The following is a 25295-nucleotide window of genomic DNA, read 5'->3' as shown; positions in this document are numbered from 1 at the left end:
GGAAATGGTAGAATCATCAATAATGCAGAAGATGCAAAAGTGTTCAATAAATATTTTTGTTCTGTATTTGGGGAAAAACAGATATGGTGATAACTCTTCCCATTCCTCTGGTACCTCTGGAGGATGTTAAATAGGAGCTACTGAAGAGAAACATTTTTAAATCAGCAGGTCCAGATAGCTCTTTTAAAACTCCTGGATGCAAGTTGTCTGAGGCTTGATGGTCCATTAATGATGGATGTTCTTCAATAAGTGTTAGAGCACTGGGGAAGTTCCAGAATACTGGAAGAAAGCTAATGTACCAATTTTTAAGAAGGGTAAACAGGATGATCCAGGTAATTATAGGCCTGTCAGGCTGACATCAATCTCAGGCAAGATAATGAAACAACCGATATGGAACTCAATTAATAAAGAATTAAAGGAGAGTAAGGTAATAAATCCAAATCAACATGGGTTTATGGAAAACAGATCATGTCAAACTTGGTATTTTTTGAGATTACAAGTTTGGTTGATAAAAGTAATAGAGTGTACATAATATACTTTAACTTTTGCAAGGCATTTGACTTTGTAATGTGACATTCTAATTGAAAAACTACAATGACAAATTAACATGGCACGCATTAAATGGATTAAAAACTGGTTAAATGATATATCTCCAAATATAACTATAAACAGGGAATCATCATCGAGCTTGTGTGTTTCCAGGGGCATCCTGCAGGGACTGGTTATTGGCCCTATGCTATTTTACATTTTTATCAATGACCTGGAAGAAAATATGAAATCATCATGGATAAAATTTGCAGATGACAAAAACTGGGGACAGGTCACTGATTCAGAGCAATCTGGATCACTTGGTAAATTGGGCACAAGCAAACAATATGCATTTTAATATGGCTAAATGTAAATGTATAAATCTAGGAACAAAGAACGTAGGCCATATTTAAAGGATTGCGGACTCTATCCTGGGCAGCAATGACTGAAAAAGATTTGAGGGTCATGGTGGATAATGAACATGAGCTCCCAGTGCAATGCTGCGGCCAAAAGAGCAAATGCAACCCTGGGATGCATAAACAGGGGAATCTGGAGTAGGAGTAGAGAGGTTATTTTACCTCTTTATTTGGCAGTGGGTGCGACTGCTGCTGGAATACTGTGTCCAGTTCTGATGTCCACAATTCAAGAAGAATCTTGATAAATTGGAGAGGGTTCAGAGAAGAGCCACGAGAATGATTAAAGGATTAGAAAACATGCCTTATATAGTGATAGACTCAAGGAGCTCAATCTATTTAGCTTAACAAAGAAAAAGGTTAAGGGGCGACTTTGATTACAGTCTATATGTCTTTACATGGGGAACAAATATTTAATAATGGGCTCTTCACTCTTGCAGAGGAAGGTATTACATGAGCCAATGTCTGGAAGCTGTAGCCAGACAAATTCAGACTTGAAATAAGGCATACATTTTTAACAGTCTGAGTCAAAACCATTGGAACAATTTACCAAGGATTGTGGTGCATTCTCCATCACTGACCATTTTTAAATCAAGACTGGATATTTTTCTAAAAGATCTGCTCTAGGAATTATTTTAGGGAAGTTCTATGGCCTGAGTTATATAGGAGGTCAGACTAGATGATCACAGTCATCCCTTCTGGCCTTGCAATCTATGAAAAATGTCAGTCATGGACTCACTATTACACTCGTTCTGCAATACACAGCACTCTCATAGCAATTAAGATAAACCAAGGCTAAAGTCCAGTGCCACAATGTGTCCATCTGAATCTGAAGATGAGCTGGCTGAGAATGGTTTCTAAGGCTCTCATACAATGAATTTCTGGCTCCCAATTAGGCAGAATGATAGCAAGAATTCAACTTACAGGTAGGGAAACAGAAGGGGAAATGGGCACCATCCGGGAAAGTGGGAGAGTTGAGTCTCAAAATAAACATGCATTTTAGATAAACCTAAAGATAGTTATTATTGCCCCAAAAGGAAGCTCTAAGCCTTGGCAACATTTAATTCTGCACTAGAGAACAAGGGAAACTAAGTGAAGATTTAAGAAAAGATGGAGAAATATCATGAATAGTTGGATAACAGGAGTCTCCTTACATCCGTGCTCTCATTACTAGTGTTCTCTTCTCTCTTCCGCTCTTCCTCCTCTTGTTCTAGTTCCTTAATGCTCTCCTCCAGCACGTTGGGCCAGAAGTCCCCTTCAAAGTAAGGCAGCTCTTTTGCACTCGTTAGACGATCTTCTGTTGCCTGCTTAAAAATATCCTACAAAAACACATGCTTGGTTACAGCTATCATAACTAAGCAAATGAACCAGGGCACCCTCTTCTACAAGAGACAGCAAGCAAAAAAAACTGCGAGAATACAGCATCCAAAAAATTAACACATTTAGTGGTGCTTCGATTATGGACAATACCCCAGTTTGGGCCAATGATTCAGGCATTTAGTCCCCACAGGGGAAAAAAAACCATTAATAGTTCAGACTGCCAGCCACCCACTGCAAGCCCCACATTTATTACATAGAACACCAATATTACAACACTTTCTACAGCCCTTGATCTGAAGTCAACATACATAACCCTGTAAACTTTAGGTCCTTCTAACTGCATCAGCAGTCCAACCTTGCATGTTGCTTTTTTTTAAATCACTAAGTGATATCCATAAAAGATCAACTCTGTTTTTCATAGTGACAATCCCACAATGGCTGTTCTTACCGAGTATTCCCATGGCCTGTAGCTTTACTCTTCTGTTTCTTTGGAAGAAATGAGGGTGTGACGTTACCTTAGACCTCTTTTGTTAAAATGGCTTTAAAAGTTGTGTGGTGTAGATAGGATTTACATATTTTAACCCCAGACTACTAGGTACTCAATCCAGTTCTAAAACACAAGTTAATGCCTTACAAATTTCTTTGAATAATCCCACATTGCAGGGCAAGTGGTAGAGAGAGAACCAAAACAGACAACTCATGAAATCCTACTGCATCTAATTTATATTTAGCTAACCTTGTAGTCATGGACAATACGCTCCGAAACAGATTTGTCCAGCATCTTTTTGTACCACTCTTGCAGTCGCTTGGGTTTGGGTATCTTCTGGTCAGGAGGATGGCAATGGAAAATATAGTCATCTCCTTCACTAGGTGGGCAGGCCCAGATATGTCCAGTTGTATATCTACCATGTAAAAAACAACACATTAGGATGTTGATGTTTATCACGAGGGTCTTTTATTCTTTTCAACCATAAGGTGGAGCCAGCACAAAGTCTGCTGGTATTTAGAAGATGGACAATTACTGCAATCCTCCTCCTGATCTAAATTCTAGAGCTATAGCTATATATAAGCTATGGTACCATTAATAAAAACAGGGAGTTGTATTCTGGTTGGTATGTGCATACAATATAGGGATGCATATTTTTACAGCACATTTTTACTAATTAATGCACACCCCTACTCTGCAGCAACAAAGTAATACTATTGTAGGTAAAGCATTTATTCCAATTTGCAGGTAAATCATTAAACTCTGACATATACTTGTAACTGCCATTCACCAACTGCATTAAAATTAGATAAAAGTGTAAATTCTCAGAGCAAAGAAATAGAGACCACAGATAACATTTCAGCACCAGGAGCCAGGATTTTCCTTCCCCAGCAAGACAGATGAGCCGTTTACCAGCAGATGAGATTCCAAAAACTAACTTGTCTTCTAAAATCTACTTTATTTTCCCCACCACCAACTCCTTTTCCTCTGGTACAAGGCCAATTAAAGAAAGGAAATTCCCCTATACCTGGGAGTTCTCAAAGTATATTTTCTCTGTAGCTCCTGGGAAGAATGTGTTTCAGTACCATGAAGCCTGAAATCATCTAAAAAGTAGCAACTGTGAAAGAGTATAGGACCACAAAGCCAAATTTGCCCTCAGTTCCTTTCCATTTTGGTAATTTGAAAGATTCCAAAAAACAGGGAAGATTAGACAATTTACTCAGAATTCCAGTTAGTGAGGACAGCCCTCTGCAGATCCCCCATCCCACTCTAGGAAGCTTAGCTAGCAGCAATCTTCCCCTTCAGGCCAGGAAGACAAGCACCTGATATCACCCACAAGCACAGAAAGTAGCACTAAGTAAAGGTATGGACTGAGCTCCATACAGCAATTTTACAGATACTGAGATAAGGAAACTTCATGGTGGGAACATAGCAGAATGCATGGGACCTGCTTCTAAGGTCTTTTATACCTTTAAAAAAAATTGCTCCACAAGTCTCTGCTGAGAAACCACATAATCCTGCTGCAGTCTCATAGCCCCTTCCTCCTCCTCCTAAACCTGGTCCCACTGTTTTGTTGCCCCTCCATTCTGTCACTGGTTGAAATTAAATGGCATGCTCTTCAGGGTCCACATAATTTTACCTGCACTGCGAGGTGCCTAGCACACTATTGGATTCTGTAAAATAGGAAGGATTAATGGCTTACCCTAATTTCTTGACATATTCTAGGTATCCAATTAGTATTTCATGATAGACAGCAGTCCTCAAGCATTTCGGGCGGAAGAAATGAACACTGTCGAGGTAAGATATGTATACTCGCCTAGACAAAAGAGGAGAAAAAGATACATGACACCACAGAACAGAAGGCCAGAAATGTTTCACAGCATTCATATACACTCATCCATAGTATTTTCCATCCCTGAAGTACCTAACACATAAGCCACTGCCTTCAAAGGCTATGGGTCCCATCTACCTCCAGGAACTCATCTTTTTACTTCACCTCTGCTGTGCAAAATCTGACCTTCCATCTCTCTGGAACAGCCTGCTCCCTCTTCTTCACTGACTCCCTGTTTCTTTACAAACTGGACTCCAAAATCTCTTTCCTGCTGCAGGACCACCACAATAGATCTCCATTGTGTTCCCCACCTGTCTTCAACCCATTACTATAACATTCTCATTGCTGTAACTGTTTTGTGTTGGGATACACTAGTACGAATAAAAAAAAATTAATTATGTTGAATTAAAGTTTTAAATCTGGGATTTCAGAAGGTTCACCCTGCTGGGACTTCTGAGCAAGGATGAATTTAAACTTCGCTTGACTGGCACTGCAGTTCCTCACCTCTGATTGGGCGGGGGACAATCTGAGCCATACTCCTGTACGTGCATGCCGAAGAAGCACAAGTCTACACCATCAATCTCCTCAAAAGCAAACAGGGCTTTTGTTCGATAAGGGAAGGATTCTGCCATCTCTCCACTGTCTACAAACCTGCAGATATCATAAGATAAAGAGGAGAGTAATAAATACTTTCATTCCATCAGGATAGAGAACACCACATGGTGATGCATAAAAATAATAAATAAGATAGGATTTGCAACGCATGGTTAGAGCCACCTGTCACAGGCAAGGAGAAAGCAAACACTGTGAACTATATCCCAGAGAAGAAAAGTGTCCCAAGTTATCCTGAAAGAGTTTGTTCACTTTTCATCTCAATCCTTCTGGAATGGGGGGATCTTAGTGTTTACATACAGGACAAAACTAGACAACACACACAAATAATCGAAGCTATAGTACAATGGAACACAGCTCTATTTTAAAATGGTTTAGTTTTAATCTCCAGAACTTTAATCATCTTTTTACTGAGAAATAAAGAGAAACTTAAACAATATACTTCATGCAATTTAATACAAGTGGGTGTGACATCACTGACAGCCAATCAAGAAAGCTCTGTTGGTGGTGTTCTGAATACTAGACACACACTTTGCAGTTGCCAAATAGCAGCAAATGTAGAAAACTCAAACACCTATCTTTTGGGATGATGCTGGGAGCAGGCAACATTAGGACTTGAAGGGATGTACCTTGCTTTCATTCCAGGTTTTACTTCTACAGTTTTGTCGGAGGCATGAACCACCCTAACTGTGACTTCTCCTGACTCAGGGTGATTTTGTCTTCTCAGAAAGTCGTTCACTCGGTTCTCCAAGAAGGTACCCAGCCTTGTAGATGGCAACCCTACACAAATAATAAAACTCAACATATGCGTAACTGGAAATACAAATTCCATTTCTCTATTCATGTATTAGAAGGAGACTGGTTTTCAATGCAATATGCCATAGAAGATTAAAAAGTTACTGTTAAATAGGCTGAAATAGCAAAGTGAATTAATGCATTTACCTTCCACCTCTACACACACTTGTGGTTTGTATCTCATTCCAGTCCCCACTAATCTACTTCACAAGCCAACCACAATTAAGGCTTCTTTGAGCAGAAGCTTTCTGTGATTCTGAAAACTGGATTAGCAGGGGGTGCTTACAGATTATGAGTGAGGCACTGGCAGAAGGGGCCCAGGACTAGAATAAGTAGGTGCTGCAGCATGTGGAAGTTTCAGGCTGCATATCCTGTCAGGATCTAGTCCAGTGGTCCCTAAACTCTGAGGTGCACCCTCAGGGGTGCATGGAGAAACATTGGGGTGGTGCAGCAGGGCCCGGACAAGCCTCCGGGGGGGGGGGGGGGGGAACCACACCAGGAGGGAGTGCCACCCAGCCCTGCTCTGCCTCTGGCCATAAGCATGGCCCAGCCACACCCTCCGCCCCTGCTTGGATTATGGAAAAAAATATACAGATGGTCTAATTTGAAGCACTATTCTCAGAGTGGTTTGGTTTCCATTTTATGAGAATGCAGTTGAAGAGGAAAGCTCTGGGATGGCTAAGGTGCAAACCCAACTATTTTTAACATTTCAAGACAGTACAGTTCTCTAAATCTCCTCCTTGCCCTTTGTCAGAAAAGCTCACCACAAAGACAGAAGTTCAATATTGTGCAATTACTAACACCCAAGAATGAGTCAAGTTTTATTTGGGCTGTTTTTATAAATATGAGCAAAATGAAATGCAACTATTTACTCAGCTCTTAAAACACAATTTAAAGCTGAGTGAAAAGTGCCAGAGTGAAAAGCTTTCAAAATCACCCCTTTGTCTACAAAACAGACAATGATAGTATAAGCTTCCCACATATTGCCTTCATCCTAAAAATCCTGACCAAAGAGAAGCCACCTCTAGTGGTGGGAAAAAGTAGATTTGTTTCTGTGGTCAACTGAAATTGTCTGCTCTGCCAAGACTTCTAGAGATACCAGCTCTGGGGATGACTTGAATGAATAGTCTTCATATAATTATTTCATTTAAGCAAGAAGCAATCATACAGGAGCCATTCCCCAACACTAACAATATTAGTGACCGAGATAAAAGGCTCTGTATCCCACATCAACAGTCACCTAAACCAATACATTAGTAAGTTGGATGTATGCATTTTGAATAAATACTAGGGAAATGAGCTGGCTCTATCCCAAAACACACACGGAACCCTGGAATTTAAGCTAAAAATGCTTAAAAATGCAAGAGGGACAGGAAAGTTTCCCCTCTCTCCCAATACATTGTTAAGAGCTTAGCTAATACATCTGAAACGATCTGTAAACAGGTATCAGGAGGACTTACTTTTAGCAGAGAATTTGTTCTCTTTTCTGGTTCGTCCTGTTTTCTTTAAGCAGCCATCACACACAAAGCTGACGTGGAAATGAGAAAAAGGAATGAATAACCCATACCTAATGCTGCTAAGGTACTTGTAGTAAGATTCACGATATAGGTTTGAAACATTAGGAACAAAACATTCTACCAGATATAAAAGTCCAAGGAACAGCCACACTGCAAATATGGGATAAAACTGAAGACAGGAGGAAGAGAATGGCAGTAACTACCAGTGGAAAGTTAATGTCATCTCAACATTTGGAGCTTTTCAAGATAGAACAGGAGTAAGCTGAATTAACGAAAGCATGAACACATTTGACCTTTAGAATATGGGCTTATTCCTCTGAAACCTCAGGTACCATCACTGATCGAGACAGGATCCTGGATTAGAGGAACTAATGGTCTGATCCAATATAGAAAATTCTATGATCTAATATATACAAAATTCCAGACAACCCTACGATTCTTCCCCAAACAGTTAAGGGCCAACCACCCTTATAAAAAGAGAAATGGGAGTAGCAAAATGGCAAATCCCAAAACTGTGCATTCAGCAGGCTACCTGAGTTTCTTTTTACAGAAATTACTTACAGAAGAATTCTAATTGATCATTTGTTAGCTTAATCACTAAAACTGCTACGAAATACTAATAGAATTTAAGTTCACTAAAGCCTCTTGTACTTTTGAGTTTCCTGATTAAGAAAGATCTACTGCAAGTCCAGCTAGGATAAAATTGGAGGTTTAGATCTTTGCCTTTCAGGATGTAAACTGATCACCAGCTGGGGTCAAGAAGATAGTCTGCCAGTTCAACGATCATGTCAAAATGTTTAAACTGAAGTTTTATTACACAGAAATGTATCCCAAACAGTAAGAAAAAAAACTAGATCAATATAAAGCAATGGCAATTTAATAATTATGACATCAGCACTCCTTGTCAAAGACATTCGTGACTTCATTGAACTAATGTGGTAGGACACGTCTAAAAGGTCTTTTACATAGCGGTATCCTAATGATCGGCATTGATAAGAAATGCAGAACATTTAAATCAAGCCTTCATCCAATATTAAAATTTACTTGACATTGTCAAGGATATTGTTTAAAATTTTAATAGCTAATGGAACATCTCCCAGTGGATCAAGTTCTTTTAGACACAGTTTCAGATATATAAAATGTAATACATCAAAATACATCAACACCTGTGCAGCAACCAAATGTCACCTATTCAAGCAAGGAAGGTAAAACAGCAAGAAACTCACCCAGATGGCCAGATTATTTCATTATGAAGAACACAGATCTGGTGCATTTTTCTCCCACACTCTATACATTCAACAAATCTAGATGTCAGAAAATAAGTATGGAGAGCATATTAAATCAACAACACTACATACAGGGTTACATAAGCTAACCATGTATCAAAGATAAATGTGTACTAAGACTCCTACCTCATGTCTTCCCTAACACAAAGGGTCAAAAAGAGACAAGGACCCCATTCCTTGAGAGTTCAGAGATTTAAGGGTGGGCTGCTGTTATTTTTGTTAGGTGCCTGGGATCAGAAGCAGTCTCTAGGATTTTACTCTTTGGACTACAGAGGCACGAATACAATGATGGAAGGGACAGGGTTATGAACCATTCTTCCTTTCCCATGACCCTTGCCAAACTGAAAAGCAGCAAAGACTGATCAATCCTAGGGTGGGCATGTGCCCCTCTTTCTTATTCATTCGTAATTAAGACATTATTTTAGAAGCTGCAATGTGGGTAGTGGAATTAGGGGACTAAGTGGTGATCTCTCCCAAAAAGCACTAGTGAGATGTAGAAGCAGATTGCTATCTGGCCACCACTGGCTCCAACACCTGAATGTCTGCTATTCTATTTCTCCAGCAAGAAGGCTAGAATAGCTGCCAACTCTGTATAATTTAGCATACCATCTTTCTGGCACAGCTGCCTGCAAATTAGGAAGGTTACAGAAAACAAGAACAGCAAAACGTTGCTGCAGAATTATCTGAATTGATTGACCTCTCCATGCACTATAAGAAAAGTGCTTCAAGGAGCACAGCTATCTGCATGCAGCCTTCTATCAAACAACAGAATTTTAAAAGAGTGAAATGGACTGGGCAATTCCGGCAGCCCATAATCTCAGGACCGCATTTTCTCAGGCAGATCTGTGACGATCTGGAGTCTCAGGACAGAATGCAAAACTTGGTGCTTGCACAGCAGTCCCTGGTGGCCAATTAAACTAAGAAAACTACAAAGTGCTGGCGGGTGGTAAAGGACTTGCCTTTTTTTTTTTAAACAGGTGAAAGGAGAATGGGGATGTAGTTATAAAAATGAATAAGTTGAGTTGCCAGGGTATTACTTACAGTTCAGGATCTAGAGTATCATTTTTCCTCTTTGAAAACTGTTCTTTGTTTATCGTACTAAGGAGAAAGAGATAGGTGATAAAAATTTAGTTATGACATAAGATAACCATTCATAGTATATTAATTTCCCACATCTCCAGCAGACCCAGACACATTCACTGTAACTGGATTTCTTAAGTGTGTATGATGCTGTGAGGAAAGTAAGAGTTCATAATGAAATCAGTGAAGACAAAGGCAGTACTTGCTTCTGACCTGCCCTGTGGCAAGGATGCTTTTCTATTGGAGAGTGACTTGTACAGACATTTGTTCCTCCCAGAAAAGAGATTACTAGTGCATGCCTCAGGTAGGTTTCAATCACCTGAGAAGTGCACCAGTAGTCTAAATGCACACCCTGGAACAGCTAGCTTATGGCTATCCCAGTTTGGGACTCAGTTTTAGACTCCATTTTTTGAAAGCTGTTTAAAATTTAGTTTTGGGTTAGTTTATGAAACATATCCTTCCATTATGAAAGATAGTGACGACAAGAATGAATGGGAAGACTGATATAAGCACACCTCTCTATTGTGCAGGGAATACCCCATTCTTAAAACTACTTGGATTATTCAGACCCCTTCCACAATGAAACCTGCTACAATGGCCTCATCTCCCGGATTAAACATTTCAAAAAAACATTCATTTCCCGCTGCAGCCTGGCCCTGGTACCTGCTTTTCACTTAATTTTGACTATTCCTTTTTACCACCTATTTAACAGAAAAATCTCTCTACCCTTTATGATTCTTTTGGTGATGGGGGGTCCCAGCCATGCATCTCTGGATTTGGGTTACGGCATAGTCAAAATGGTCCAAAGAACTAAACAGAAAATGGCACTGAACGATCAATACCTAAATCCACACTAATTTACAGTAAATACAGCTGTGTGATTTTGGATGGGGTAAGCATGTGTGGAGAGAAGAATGCACTGAAATCATCACAGGAACAGGAATTCAGTCCAAGTTGCATGAGATTTCTTCCCCTTCCTACTCCCGTCAATTCAGGGTTCAGCATGGGTTTTACAGGATACAACTATCCTTCCCCACAAGTATGGGATTCATATAAAAGAGCCAACCCTCCAATCATCTCAGATTCATCATGAACATCAAATGTCCTGGTTTATTTACTATTTCCCTTCAACCTTTTTCTTCTAAAAAACACACGGTCAGGAGGAGAAGATAGGGAGAGAGAGACCTCATTACCTTGAGTCCAATGAGTTTTACAGGCTGCACCAAAAATGTGAAACATGGGGTGGTGGTGGCACACATCAAAAATTTAACTACAGACTCATGTGAAGGAGACTTTAGAATTCATTATGCAGTAGCCACTTATTTATAGAGTGGGGGGAAAATACACCACAAATTAGGAATTTTCTTGATTTTACTCCTTCAATAGACCTATCAACACCATTTACTAGTTACATTTAATAACGAATACAATTCAACTGTTTGTATTTGCAATTATATTGCCAAATTAGGTGTACAGAAATTAAGCAGCACTCAGCAAAGAGGAATGCCTTCTTCATTCTACCTGACGCTGTCGCAAACTGGGCTATACACTTGCCTAATTTATGTGCAAGGTGGTTTACACATTGCCAATTGGCAAGTGGCAGTTCATGCATTATAGAAGTCTTACAGATCTCACATTAATAAAAAACTGCTTAACATGAGTAAATTGTGAGCCTTGCTTCTAGGGACATTAGAAATATAGACTAGCACAACAAGGGCACAACACTCATTTCTTCCCTCTGCCCCAAAGAAAAATAAGTGTCCCCACAGCAATCCTAGGTGTAAATGATCCCTCTGCAGCTATTCTAGATAGTGGCATATCCCTTACTGTAACCAAGATTTTACCATTTCCAGTTTTTGACAACCTTTGTTTCCAGTTGAAGGCATTATCTTGTACCCTTCCTTCCTTCCTTCCTGTTTACCAGTTTCCAATCACCCTAATTCAGGCTTTCCCAAGTCCCCTCCATCTTTCCACCTATAGAATCAACCTGACACCATACCTCAAGGAGTTTCCCAGGAGAGTGCAATATCCACCCTAATCTGCAAATTAACAACTCTGCACTCATCTGCCCCGCCTACTGGCGTCCTTCCTCACTGGAATTCTCTGTGCAAGCCACAGGGAAGTGAAAAATGTCCTAGCAATTGTCACAGCATGACTTCAACCACCGTTACTATACAAAAGCCAATTAAATCCATGTCAAGCTCTCCAACATGTCTGTTCATTAGCAACTGAGCAACATCTTACATGATTATAAGATGGTGCAGCAATAAAAGGGTCTTAAATATCTAAATGGCAAAACTGATTTATCCTTGCTTGTAGTTTTAGGCAGAGGACAAGACTGATGCCACGTCTGTACCATCACTTATATTGTGTGTTATGTTATGAATGTGTGTCTCAGTGTGTGAAAAAACACCACCGAGTGAGATAGTTTTCCTGGCTTATGTGGTAGTGCACATAGTGCTATGTTGTCAGGAGAGCTTCTTTGACCGACTTAGCTACCGCTGCTCATGGAGGTGGTTTTATTATGTCAATGGGAGAGCCCTCTCCCCTTGGCATACAGCAGCTACACAAGCGATCTTACAGCGGCACAGCTACATCAGAACAGTTGTGCCTCGGTAAGCTCACTAGAACAGACATTACCCGAGAGGAGAGTGAACAGAAAAACACTCCCAAACGCAGAAGGGCACGGATTCAGCTGAGATTTAGGAGGATGTTGGCTATGCAACCTACCCTCTAAAAACTCAATTTTTACATGAAGACATTTCCTGACCTCTTATTAGAGTGATGTTTCTTTCCTTCCCTAATAGTATAAAGTAAATTTTGTAAGAGGTGATTGATTACTCTTTTCCCCTTACCATAGTACAGCCCAGAACTTGAAGGAGAGGTGTTCTCACCCACACTAACAAAAGTCCAGGTTTTTAAAAGAGTGCTATTTCATCCCCTCACTCAGTATTTGGCCCAACTCTCGAAGTGAGATTCAAGCAAATCCCTTTATTGCGTAGGTATTTTCCAACCTTTGAAGGCACATTTTAGACCATGCTATAGGTTAGAACTATCACAAAAATAAAAATATATAAATAACTATATCCCAAACAGACATATGGCTACTCACGTTTGAGGTTGTGATGGGTCATCCCCCAGAGAAACGCTCTCCCCCTGGATTTCGTTGAAGCACTTCTCACAGAAATGATACCTGTCAGCAAGAAGGCCATATTTGGGTGAACTGTTCCGTCCACACAACACAGCCCAAGCCAAGCAACGGAGCCACCAATCACAGCAGGCCAAGGAGGGGGCGGGAGCAGAGAGCAGGTCATCAACGGCGACAGGGATATTCAATGATGTAGATTTATGGGCCCCACAGTTTGTGTTTGGTTGGTTTGGTTTTTTGGTTTGGTTTTTTTGCAATCAAAGCCAAGTGCAGACAATGACAAGCGTGAAGGAGAAATAAAAAATAACACACACACGAACAAACAAAGAAACAGGGGTTTGTAGGACAAAAACAAAAACACAAAAGCAGGACAAGACAACACAAAGCAGAAAGCCAAGGCAAAGCACAGATTAGCATTAAATCTCAAATGGGATCACAAGCAGCAAATGATTATAGCAAATAAAACAAAAGAGTATTCCATTTTAGCATACCCACACTATCTTCATTTTAATAAATAATGCTATATAAAGCAAAGAATCAAAATGAGGAAAGGGAAGACGGTAGAAGGAAGGAAGGATTGCTACTCTGACATCTATATCAGGATAGCAATTCTGTCTGCAAGGGCATCTGCTAGGAGATGACTGGAAGGGGGAATTTTCCACCTTAAAAAAAACACTCAAGGGCTTGAAAGGCCACAGGAGTCTCCCCCCACTGAAGTGGACCCCATAGTTTGCAATAAGCTACCAGGTTCTCACTTTCATCAATTTAAAGGGACAGCGATCAATTCTCAAAACCATTATCCATTTGCTGTCACATTATATGTAAAACAGGTTTGACATTTATTAATTGCAATCATACTGCTCTAAATTAACACAGTACTGCATACTACATATACAGAACATACAGAACGTACAGAATTTTGAGGCACAGAATCGTTTAGATATCAACAAAATGAAACCATTCTGTGGTGTTTATTTGCATTTGAATGAAACTAGTGTTTTATTCAAGATCTGTTCCCCACCCCTCAAAAGTCTATTGAAAATGCAGTCTCTCCATTACTAAGCTTGTTAATTGGAGTGCAAAAAAACATCTAAAAACAAAAGAAACAAAGAAAAAAAATCAAACAAGTTGCGACAGTTTATCATAAAGCAACACAAACCAACACTATGGGATCTGTAAAGCTAAAGAGATAAGTCACTTTATCCTCTCCAAGCCTCCTCCATTACAGCATGGAAGCTGAACCATGATTTTACTTAAACTATGTATTACGTACACATATATTTAAAGATCAGAAGTGAATGATACTCTAGTCATGGAAGCAAGTGTTGGTTTTGGAATAAGATTCTTCTGGTTCATTTAATGCTCAACAATGGATGGCATGTAAGGAGAAACTATTGACTCATGGCACAAAATGTTCTTGCTAGTAAAATCACTAAAAATCCAGAGTTGGATTTCTTTTTATGGGGGTACTATGACTTATTTTCCTCACTCCTCCCTCTCCACCCCTAAGAACTCCCTTGTTGCATTGGAGGAACCCTCTCCTTGCAGCCAAAGAGGGTTGAATGCAGCTACTGTTCTGTAGAGTCCCAATGTTACTTTCCTCCCCTAGAGGCTGAATACACTCCCTCTCCTGCAAGACCCTGCTGGCTTCAGGATGAAAAGATGTATTTCTTTGGAAGGTATCACACCCAACAACAGAAAGCAAGAACCATGATGAATAATATATCTCCATCCCCCAGTTCAGACTGAAGTATTACAAACCAGGGGCTGCCATCCCTGAATATTAAGCATAGTTTTCTTCCAGGATAAGAGATATCTAGAAAGAAACCCTCCTCAGGAAGTCAAATAGATTTTAATCCTTTAATAAACTGCAGGTCAAACGTATTAGTCAGGAGGAGAGCTATGGAAGTGACAGTATTTGATATTGTTGCTGACAGTCCCAGAAAAGCAACAATTCATTCAAGAGGGCTTGTGAAGAGAAAAGCATATATTCCCTCAGCAAGATTTGAATAATCAATTAAATGTGTGTCAAAGACAGCTATGGTATTCACTGCAAAATTCTTTGTAACAATAGAATAGAGGACCAGCTACTTGTTGAATATGGTCAAAAGTTCACTGCACAAAAACGTTACTAACTTATTTGCTGAAGGACTGTTGTACTGTTTGGCAAGAGGAAGGGCAATATAATTTACTAGAGCATAATATACTGATGAAAACTGAAAATCTAAGTACAGGATAAAATCTACTAAACACCACATATTTCTTTTAAGGCAAAAGAGTTAGAGCAAAGGGTGCAAACAAGCTTTTTTGCAGAAAGGCAGCTTGCTGGTACACAATGTAAGCTGTTCAGTATATTTATAGCAATTTAGAATGTGACATGAAGGTGTGAACGTGTTTGAAGGGTGTATACATATACAGGCACACCTCTGTCCATAGATTGAATGGTGATGCATGCTGTGACCAGGTTTCCTTACCTGTTCTGGTAACTGTAATAAGTGGCATCTCGAGGGATCGTGCATAGCTGTTTGCCATAGCAACACAAAGTCTGTGGTGAGAACTCCAACTGCAGAAAGAGAAATTATCTTCTTAGTATTCATGCATGTTTCCACTGGCTCTGCATGAGAAGTGGGTAGATCCAGACAGTGAAGATCACCTAGACTCTGGATTACTAAGATTGCACCATTCTGCACACAGATCTGAACAGTACAGTATGAGTCTCTAATCTCAAATGTTAACACTACAAAAACGTTCTGTTGAGCTATCATTTACAAGTTAGCCATTTCTTTATATACCTTTCCCTGCAGGGAACCCACTTCCGCATTCTACAATTGGGTTAGTCAATTATACAACACCACAGAGAGCTTACTTTGTTACAAACACTCAGAAAAGCTGATGTACCTATTCCAAACTATATTAAGCCTTAATACATATCTTCAAAGGCTTGCTTCTGGTGTATTATATACAAATGTTGGGTTTAAGCAGTTGGTGTAGGATTAGACATTTTATAACCAAGATTTTAAAAAACAGACACCTAAAGATAAACTCTAAGGTCACATCCAAAACCACAAAAAATCCCATAGCAGCAAGTGTCAGCTGAATTGGGTTCCGACTTGGGTTCATTGTAGAGGGTTAAAAACAGCAACACAGATGTTCCTGCTTGTGCTGGAGCCCAGGCTTTGAAACTTGGCGATGGGGGTTCGTCTCAGAATCTGAGCTCCAACCAAATCAGGAACACCTACACTGCTATTTTTAGCCCCACAGCAGAAGCCCAAGTCAGCTGAGTGAGTTCAGATAGACCCCCCCGCTGGTGTACACATACCCTGAATCCTTAGATATTTAAATAAGTGGCTTAATTTTCAAAAGTTCTAAATACCCAGCAGCTCCTATTGACTGCTGCTCCTATGCTCTTTCATATGATTATTACACATGGAGGTGAGAAAAAGTCTGTAAGGAAGCTCCCTTTCCTTACCTTTCTACCACAGCAATAACCGAGGCTCTGCATAACTGGATCAATTTCTTGTTCAAACACCTCTGCCAGTCTGGAGCAGTACTTATACACACGGGATGTCTTGCGGTTATAGAGCCAGGCATTGTTGAACATAAGCCAGATATCATCCACGTATTGCCAAGGCTCCTGGTACTGTCCTGTGTCTAGCTTCCTCTTGATGGTGGAGAGGTCCATAGGGTTCTTTACTATATCAAAGTAATCCTGCAAGAATGAGGGGCATTTCAAACAAGATTAGAGCAAATGTCTTACATGTGTATTCTTTAGACAAGACTCTTTTTTAATATTCTTGCAAGAATAAGAGGTACCAACCCTGAAACAAAAGATCTAAGTAACGCCAATCCTGGACTGCTTGTGACATACAGTGCTCTCTCTCAACACCATTTTTCTTGTGCAGGGCCTTTCTTCCATTATTTCTACCACATCTGTCAGACACTTTACTTTGACCTTCCAACCTTGGCCAAATTAAACCACTTTGCCATTGGTCAAAGTGTAAGATGGTCAGGGAGACTAGAAGCCCTCATTTACAATCATTATTATTCTCTTACATACTTTCACTGTTTATTTAGTTTTGTATTCAATTATATGATTTAGTATTATTCTGAAAGTGTAATACTGCAATAAAGATAATAAAATAGAACAATGACTGTACATATTGAACAGGAATTGTGGACCAAAACACCTGAATCAGGGTGCTGTATTGAGTTTTTAGCCTTTGATACATGGTATGTTTGGGTATACCAAAAAAAATGAATTTAGTCTATGGCAGTAATACTCAGACCTTCATGTTTCAGGAGCCAAATTAGCAATCAACATCACCCAAAAGAACCACAGTTGTGTGAATTCATTATTTCATTTACTATAGTACTGTTCATATTTAAACAGTATGACAGGGGAATATTTAGTTTAATGCTCACATCATATAAATTAATAACTTAGTGCAAGCTGATAACTTAATTGGTTAATAAAAATAAAAGCATCCGGATTGGTTAATAATTAAATCAGGCATTGTTTTAATATGATATGCTGTAAAGAGCCACAGAAGACACATTAAAGAGCCACAGTCAGAGTATCACTGGTCTATGGGGTGTAAGGTAGGTCTGCAAAGCTGGTAAAAAATAAGTAATTTCTCTCAAAAGTACAAGTCTCCTCTCAAGTGGAGTCACACTGCCTAGATCCAACCACCTGGAGCTGGGTTTTGTTTTTCTTGCTACTGTAGTATCTAACAGTACATAATGTAAATTACTGTTTAAATGAATTTTCCAAAGATCTTGGCTTTGATCAGCTTTCTGAACAGTTGAGAAACAAAACTGTTGCCACATACTTATGGCAAGAATGGTTTCCCTGGTTTTCCAGGACTTTGTGACACTACAAAATAGGACAGTATGCAAGCATCCATCAAAAGCCAGTATATGTAGGGTTCCATCAATAAGAATAATTTGATGTCTTCTCATTTTCCTGACCATTTTCTCTTTAACAGAAGACAGAAAAACAAGCCTTAAAAATAAATTTATCTATGCCACAGATGTGGTACATACCAGTCCCCAATCCAAGCTCTACAAATCCATCTATATAAAAATGGAGACAGGACTACACCATGCCATCTGGTCTCCTCAGGCAGACAATTCCTGTAGTAGCAGCTAGGAGTTAAAAGGCAGGGAAATAGCTTGATAATAAACTTACAGGAATTCCTAGTAGTTGAGGATCCACAGGCTGTCTGAAAGGAAGGGACTCAGGATCCTGCCGGTAAAGCGCCTCCAGGGTTGGCATAAGTGCCTGCCGCAACTCTTCTGGTTTGAAAACTTTTGAAAAATAAATATAAATACAAGCGAAGTTGGAGTAATGGCCAGAAGCAAGAAACTTGCTGTAAAATTTGAAGGCTGTTGAAAGGACTACCTATACAAGACATGTAAACATATCGCGCTTACATCACTCACTGCAATGCTGGGTTTTGTGGAAGACAGAAACTAAATTAGCAGTGTCTGATGGGAAGCCCGTAATGTGAAATGATATACTAAATACAGAGAAAACAGTTACATGTGCAGTAATTGTTGTTCAAGATGGGTTGTGCTCATCTATATTCCACTGCAAGTATATGTGTAGCCAATGCACTCAAGTCAGAGATCTCTGCCCATTGTACCACCAGGTGGTGCATATAAGGGGCGTGGCTGTCCCTTGCCTCTTTTTTGCACTATCATCTAATACTTCAAGTAGTGGAAAAGGTTGGAGGGTCATGCAATGTATATGTGAACACCACACCTCAAAGAACAGTTACTGTGCAGTTAAATAGCCATTTTTTCTTCAATTATGCACATACACTTTCCACTGCAGGTGACTCACCAGCAGTTTCCTTACAGGTAGTGGGACTTTGGAAGTATTTGAAAAGAAACTCCAGGACCAATTTGCCAACATTAGCATCATCTCAAGTGTAATAAAAGCATAGTGTCTGGAGAAGATATGTACCGCACCCACACTGCTGCTTTGCAGATGTCCACTTCAGGAATGTTGGTCAGGGAGGCTGATGAAGTGGAATGAGACCATGGGGAATGTGGCATTACCCATGGTGGAAAAGAAACCATATCAAGAGCATAGCAAAATCTGCAGTCCAAAAATCCAACGAGATGCTGAGCTGTAACCAGTTGTCCCTTGATTCTTTCAGCATAGGCTACAAAGAGTCTGTGAGAGGATGTGAAAAACTGTACAGCCCAGGTAAAATGCTAAAGCCTGGCCAACATCCAAGAAGTACATCTTTTCTTCAGCCTTGGAAGAATGAGGGTTTGGGAAGAATACTGGGAGACGAACAGTCTGATTAAGATGAAATGCTGATACTACATTAGGCATAAACTTAGACTGCAGCCTAAGAGAAACTATCTTTGCAGAAAACTGTGAAAGGAGAATCAGCCAGAAGTTCCTGATAACCTCTGAGACTCTCTTAGCACAGGTATTTGCTACCAAGAACTATTTCTTTGACAACAGCAGAAGAGATGATGTTGCCAGGGGCTCAAAGGGGTGGACCATCAAGTAGATAATACTAAATTCAGATCCCATAAAGGTACCTGTAGCCTATAGGACTAGCCTGCTTGCTTGCACATATACACCTTTCCTTATAGATTTAAGTATTTTTTTTATACTAGAGTCAGAGATTCATATTAATGTATTATAGCTGTAATGCAAGGTACCTTACAGGCCACATCCTGTATGAAAGATAAGGCAGTCAGCATACATATGTTCGGGTCCTTTGGCCCAGGTAAGTAATGATGAGTTAAAGGATAAGACATATATGGTTATAACCAAGACAAGTGGGCTGCCTCAATTTATGCCCCAAGTAAACATACAGGTATGCCACAAAATGCACAGAAAGGGCCAAAAGTAAAAAGGTGAGATGAGCGAACCATCTGGAGAGGATATGAATATGTCATTAATACGCACGAACCTGCCAAGCTATAGAATAAGTGTACCCTAATAATTTGGGGGGTGAAAAAGCCAAGTTTGGACTTCGATGGAGGATCCATATTGTTCAGGGTATAAAAACAGGCAAACCATGTTACTTGGACACGATCGCCAGCTACTCCTTTGAGCTTCTTTTAGTTAGTGTTTGTTAAGATCTTTTGTTCTTCATTTATACTTAGTATTATTTGTAGTCTTAGCCTTATAGCTCTTAGCTCTCAAGCACTGCCTAGCTCTCCACCCCTCAACTCAAGAGCTGAGAAACTGGACATCTCTCTCAACGAGGTCATCAGGGAAGGGTGTGAGTATATTAATCCAAAGCATACTGTATAAATATATATATCACATGTGTCTTTAGAATAAGACTGTAATCCTGTCCATTATCCATCTGACTATTCATTTTCTTTTAATCAGTCATTTGACTATCAGTTTATGTTTTCTTAATAAAAGCTTATAAAATTATACAGATTCGGTTATCAGTGTGTGCATTCCTGTTGTGCACCCTTGGAGTCTATGTAAAACTCTTCTGGAGCCTGATTCCGGGACTAGAACCTCATTATCTTCTGATCAGATCAACTGGCGAGCCTATAACCCCATTCAAATTACTAAACACCCAGAAAACAGGCAACATACCAGATTGGACACAGGCAGGTACACATTAACAAGACCCCTTAGAAATCTAGAAACCAAGGGATGTGAAAAGGCAGAGAAGCTATCCACTGGAGGGTGCACCTCAGAGATGCATGTTAGTCCACCTAACACCCAATTGAGAGACCAAAGTAGTTTAGATGCCGTTGGTAGTCCAATATATGTACAGTATAATCTTTGTGCGATCTGATGGTAAATAGTGAGATTCCACCCAGATCAAACATATTTTCTGTTTTGCTGCATACATGGCTCAGGTGGAATCCTTTTCTGTTGGTCACCAATTCAACTTGGAGATCTCAGGGGCATAATCTGTCCTGATTACTCAGCCAGAGATCATCCATGCAATGTGGTGGAGAGACTGCAGGTTTGGATGCAAAGACCTGTTCTGGTTTTGAGACAGGAGATCTTCAACCAGTAGTAAAGGGATGGGTGACCAAACGGAGAGCTAGTTAAGGTCTGAACCATCTTGACTCTGCCAGGCCAGTGCTACAAGAATTAAGGTGGTCTTTGTCTCTGTTTAGTTTCCTGATCACCCTCACAATGAGAGGGACTAAAGGGAAGGTGTAGATCAGATGGCTTGACCAGGGAAGAAGAACAGCATCTATCATGGAACCCTGGGCTTCAGCCTGACCTGAAGCAGAATTTCCTGCATTTGATGTTCAGGTTGGCTGCAAACAGGTCCATTACAGGGTATCACCATTAGTGGAAAATCTAGAGCAGAATGTCTTTTCTTATTGACCATTTGTGCTGGTCTATAAACTCCCTGCTGAGGGAATCCACAAGCATATTCCTCACCTGGAAGGTGAAAGCTTTTTAGTGAGATGTTCTTTCTACAGAGGTTTCACAAGTGGATTAATTCCTAGCATAACAGACAGACATTACTGCACCTCCCGCTTTGTTCAGATAAAACACAGCGGTGGTGTGGCCATGAGAACATAACCACCTGACTCCTGATGGTGGAAGTAAACATATCACAGGCCCGATAAATACTTTCAAACTCCAGCACATTGATATGGAGTGAAGCCTTATGAGGCAACCTAAGTACTTGAGCAAGAGTTGACTGAGAAGTCCCGCAGCCCTCTGCCAGGGCAACGCTTGGTGGATGTGTCTGTTACAAGTGTCATATTTGCATATGTTCCAATGGTCCAACCACCAAACCAGGGACTAAAGCACTCGTGCAGGTTCTAATGTGCATGTCCAGTGCACACGCTTGGCCGACATACCAAGTGAAGCCAGGCCTGCAGACATCTGAGGTAAAGTCTAGCATGCAGAGTCACATATGTGCACAAGGCCATGTGACCAAGAGTTGTAGACAAATGCACTATTGTCCTTGGGTATGACTTGAGGGTTGGACAGAGAGACCATGGACTGATACCTGTCCGTTGGGAGGTAAGCCATGGTGGTTGCAGCTCAGAGGATTGCTCCTATGAAGGTTATTCACTGTGTCATCCTAATTCTGATTTTTCTACATTTAGTTTTAAGCCTAGATGAGAGAAGATGTCTGATGACAAGAATGCTATTTTGGACATGGGTACTTGATCTTCCCTGAACTAGCCAATTGTCCTGGTAAGGAAACATTCACACAACTGGGCAGCACAAGTGGGCTGCTACCACCGTCATGCACTTGGTGAATACCCTTTGGGCCAACGATAACCCAAAAGGAAAGCACTGTGTACTGGCAGTTCTTGCTGCCTGCTATGAACTGAAGATAATTCCAGTAGCCAGGGTGTACTGCCATATGAAAGTAAGCATCCTATAAATTGAGGGCAGCATACCAATCTCCAAGGAAGGAATAGTTGAAGCAAATTGATTTTTTTGATAAACTGGTTCAGTCTTTTAAGGTCTAGAATGGACTGAAGACCATCTTTCTTGTTGGGGATCAGGAAGTACTGGGAAAAGAAACCTTTCATTCGGTATTGTTAAGGAACTTGCTCTATGGCTCCCAATTCAGAAAAAGACTACTTCGTGAAGAAAGCGTCTCATCAGATGGGTCCCTGAAAGGGGACAGGTAAAGTAGATTGGGGAAGGGAAAGGAATTGAACTGGATGACATATACTTCCCATTACTGTTTGAGTGCCCACTTGGCTGATGTAATCTTTTTCCAAACACTATAAAAAGAGAGGTAGGTAGTTTCAATATGGGTGGTGTGCTGTCCTTGATCAAGCAGTCAAAATGACTGGCTTTGGAACCCTAAGAGGTCTGGTGAGAAGGGCCTACCATTGACTATGACAACTGACAATATCTAGGACAGTTTAGACCTTTTAGAGGTCTCCTGAGACCTTGGCTGACAGAATGGTCTGGAACATGTTTGAGGTTTAAACTGGCCTCATCCAGGAAGATGAAATATGGGGGGTAATCATTTAGGGGTTCCTCCTTTGCCTCCTCTTCCTCTGAAAGCTCCAACACATGAGAAGGCTGAGGGCTTTTAGGAAAGTCTTATCTCGAAGTCCCCAGCATGGGAGAGAGAAATCTCCTTTTAGACTGACAGGGATCTAAACTCTCTTGAATCAGTCCAACACACCCAATAAAGCTGGAGGAGGGCATGCATTCCAATCTTTGAACCACCCATGGTAGTACGCACCATACAGGGGCCTCTTTGTAAGAATGAGAATCTTGCCCCTTGATTCAGGCACCTCTAGAGAGTGACTTGAAACTCCTTGGAGAAGATATGACTCTACTGTGGTCAAAGCCTGAAGGAGACATAGCTCCCCTTGGTGAATGGAGGAGCAGTTCCAATTGACATTTGTGGGCACCACCAAAATCCAGCAATGTGCTAAAGGTATCAACATGGAGGATGTAGCCAACAGAGTGGGAGGAAGTGAGAGAGGACGACAGAAGAATAGGTTGATGCAGTCTCTGAGGGCTGTATTCAAGAAGCCAATGGAAATGATGGAGCTATGATTGTAAATATAAGTGCCAACAGTACTGGTCGAGACTTACTCTCGGTGCTGGATGATATAGTAAAGGAGAGTCCAGTAGGGGAAGACACAAGAAGTCCTTTGCTGAAAGTAAGGCCTGCATTATCAGTGGCACCAAAATCAGAGTCAAATGTCCCGTTATTCCCCATGGCACTTGTCCCAACTGCCAAGGATGAGGATGCTCCAGGTAACAGTGAAGATGCTGGTCTCAATGGCCGCAGTGGAGCCAGATATGATGGTGCTGCCTCAGATGGTGCTGGTGAGAATCAGTGTGTGCAACCAGACCTTGACTTGGCTTTGGAGATCTTCTCTGAGCCTTTCCTGTGAGGCAAAAAGTGAGACTTTGACTGCTTGCCAGTCTCAGAAGACAACAATGGTTGAAATGCCTTGAGGAGGCTGATGGAGAAGAGAAAGTGATGTTTCTCACCATATTTTGGCTTAGATACCGGGACAGCTAGAGGAACACTTCTGGTAGACAAGATGTCTACCTCTTGTGATTAGGGTCAGGCTCTGAAGAGGGACACATCACCTCTTCCATAAAATGGACTTTAAAGCAGAAATTCCTCTTTTTCCCTTCCATGTTGGAAAAGAGATACCAATAAGACATTTGTCCCATTGCCTAGGCAACTCAGGCAGTTTTTGTGCCTATCCATAACAGGGATCATGGCCTTCTGACTCCTGGGTTTTTTTTCCATATTAAATGAAAGGACTAACAAAACTATACTAAGCCTGAACTGTAACTATAACTACGTGTAACAGAAGTCTTTCTAGAGGCTGGATAATCAAAGCTGAACAGTGACAGGGAGCTTCAACTCTCACTACAGGCAGCCAGAAGGAACAGAGGAAAGCGGTGGCCATGCCCCTTTTATGCCTTCTGCTCCCAGCATGAAGACAGCATGGTTGCATGCACTAACTTGGTGATACAGCTGGCAAAAGTCTCTGACTTGAGTGCAGTGGGTGCACGTACCTGCAGTGGAACGTATACGTGCACAATCCCTCAAAGGAAAACAGGGTCTTGCTGCATTATAGGAGTCAAACATTAGTAATTCTTTAAAGGGCCAATTTATACGCTTCAAGTACAAATACTTTTCAAATACTTTTGATGTAAGTAGATGAATTTGCTAAACAAGTTAATTAACAGGAAAGGAATTCCTAATTTACAGAGAGTTTCTAATACCTGATTCAGTGTCAGAACATAGTTCACTAGGACCACTTTTGTATTACCAAAATATTAATACACTTATGTCCAAGAGCCTCCAAGAGAAGAGTTCATAAATGCAAACTGGGAACACTGAAGAAAGTTCAGCTTCTGGCTAGATATCCCAGTCCCCCCAGAGATTTGAATCCTATGTCCAAAATAGTTTTTTTGCTTACTTTTCCTCTTAGATTGTCCTGGTGCTGGAGAAGACTGAGTAGCTGGAGTATTGGGTCTTTCTTCCTCTTCCTTCATTTCTGTCTTCACTTCTGGTTTTTTCTCTTCCTGCTCCATTGGTTCTGGTATACATTCCTTCACCACTGGTTCCACTTTAATCTGAAAAGCAAATCAGATTCCCTTCACCTATCAATTCAATATGCCCCCCCCGCCATACACACACACTTGCTCGTTATGAGGATATAGCAAGATATTTGGTCTTTTATGCTTAGCTAAAGATTGCCTGTCATTTCTCCCTTTGCAAAAAAATGACCCTTCCTCACTTATCCTAGCTCTCACCCAGCCCATTCTTCACTCCTCCCCGTGTGGTCTCTTTGCCAAGATTTGA

General features: G+C 40.6%; 1 protein-coding gene across 4 annotated transcripts in view; it reads right to left on the bottom strand.

The window, feature by feature from the left end:
- The window catches only part of EP300 (E1A binding protein p300), a 113484-nt gene that overhangs the window by 10258 nt on the left and 77931 nt on the right, over positions 1–25295 (bottom strand). For 2 of the 4 annotated variants that reach the window (XM_067559559.1, XM_067559560.1), the window contains exons 16-29: positions 24910–25066; positions 18206–18324; positions 16487–16726; positions 15492–15580; positions 12982–13062; positions 9831–9887; positions 8730–8807; positions 7447–7514; positions 5821–5971; positions 5084–5230; positions 4451–4564; positions 2998–3163; positions 2096–2260; positions 1107–1181 (exon numbers count right to left, since the gene is read on the bottom strand). In XM_067559559.1, coding sequence (XP_067415660.1) covers positions 1107–1181; positions 2096–2260; positions 2998–3163; positions 4451–4564; positions 5084–5230; positions 5821–5971; positions 7447–7514; positions 8730–8807; positions 9831–9887; positions 12982–13062; positions 15492–15580; positions 16487–16726; positions 18206–18324; positions 24910–25066 — 1707 coding nt within the window. The remainder of the gene's footprint in view (positions 1–1106; positions 1182–2095; positions 2261–2997; positions 3164–4450; positions 4565–5083; positions 5231–5820; positions 5972–7446; positions 7515–8729; positions 8808–9830; positions 9888–12981; positions 13063–15491; positions 15581–16486; positions 16727–18205; positions 18325–24909; positions 25067–25295) is intronic. The other 2 variants (XM_067559561.1, XM_067559562.1) reach the window with 1 other exon arrangement.

This window comes from Emydura macquarii, unplaced genomic scaffold (genome assembly GCF_026122565.2).
Source record: "Emydura macquarii macquarii isolate MOO-44397 ecotype Brisbane River unplaced genomic scaffold, CSIRO-AGI_Emac_v2 contig_2205, whole genome shotgun sequence".
Classification (NCBI taxonomy): domain Eukaryota; kingdom Metazoa; phylum Chordata; order Testudines; family Chelidae; genus Emydura; species Emydura macquarii.
This window is presented reverse-complemented; position numbering and strand designations above follow the sequence as displayed.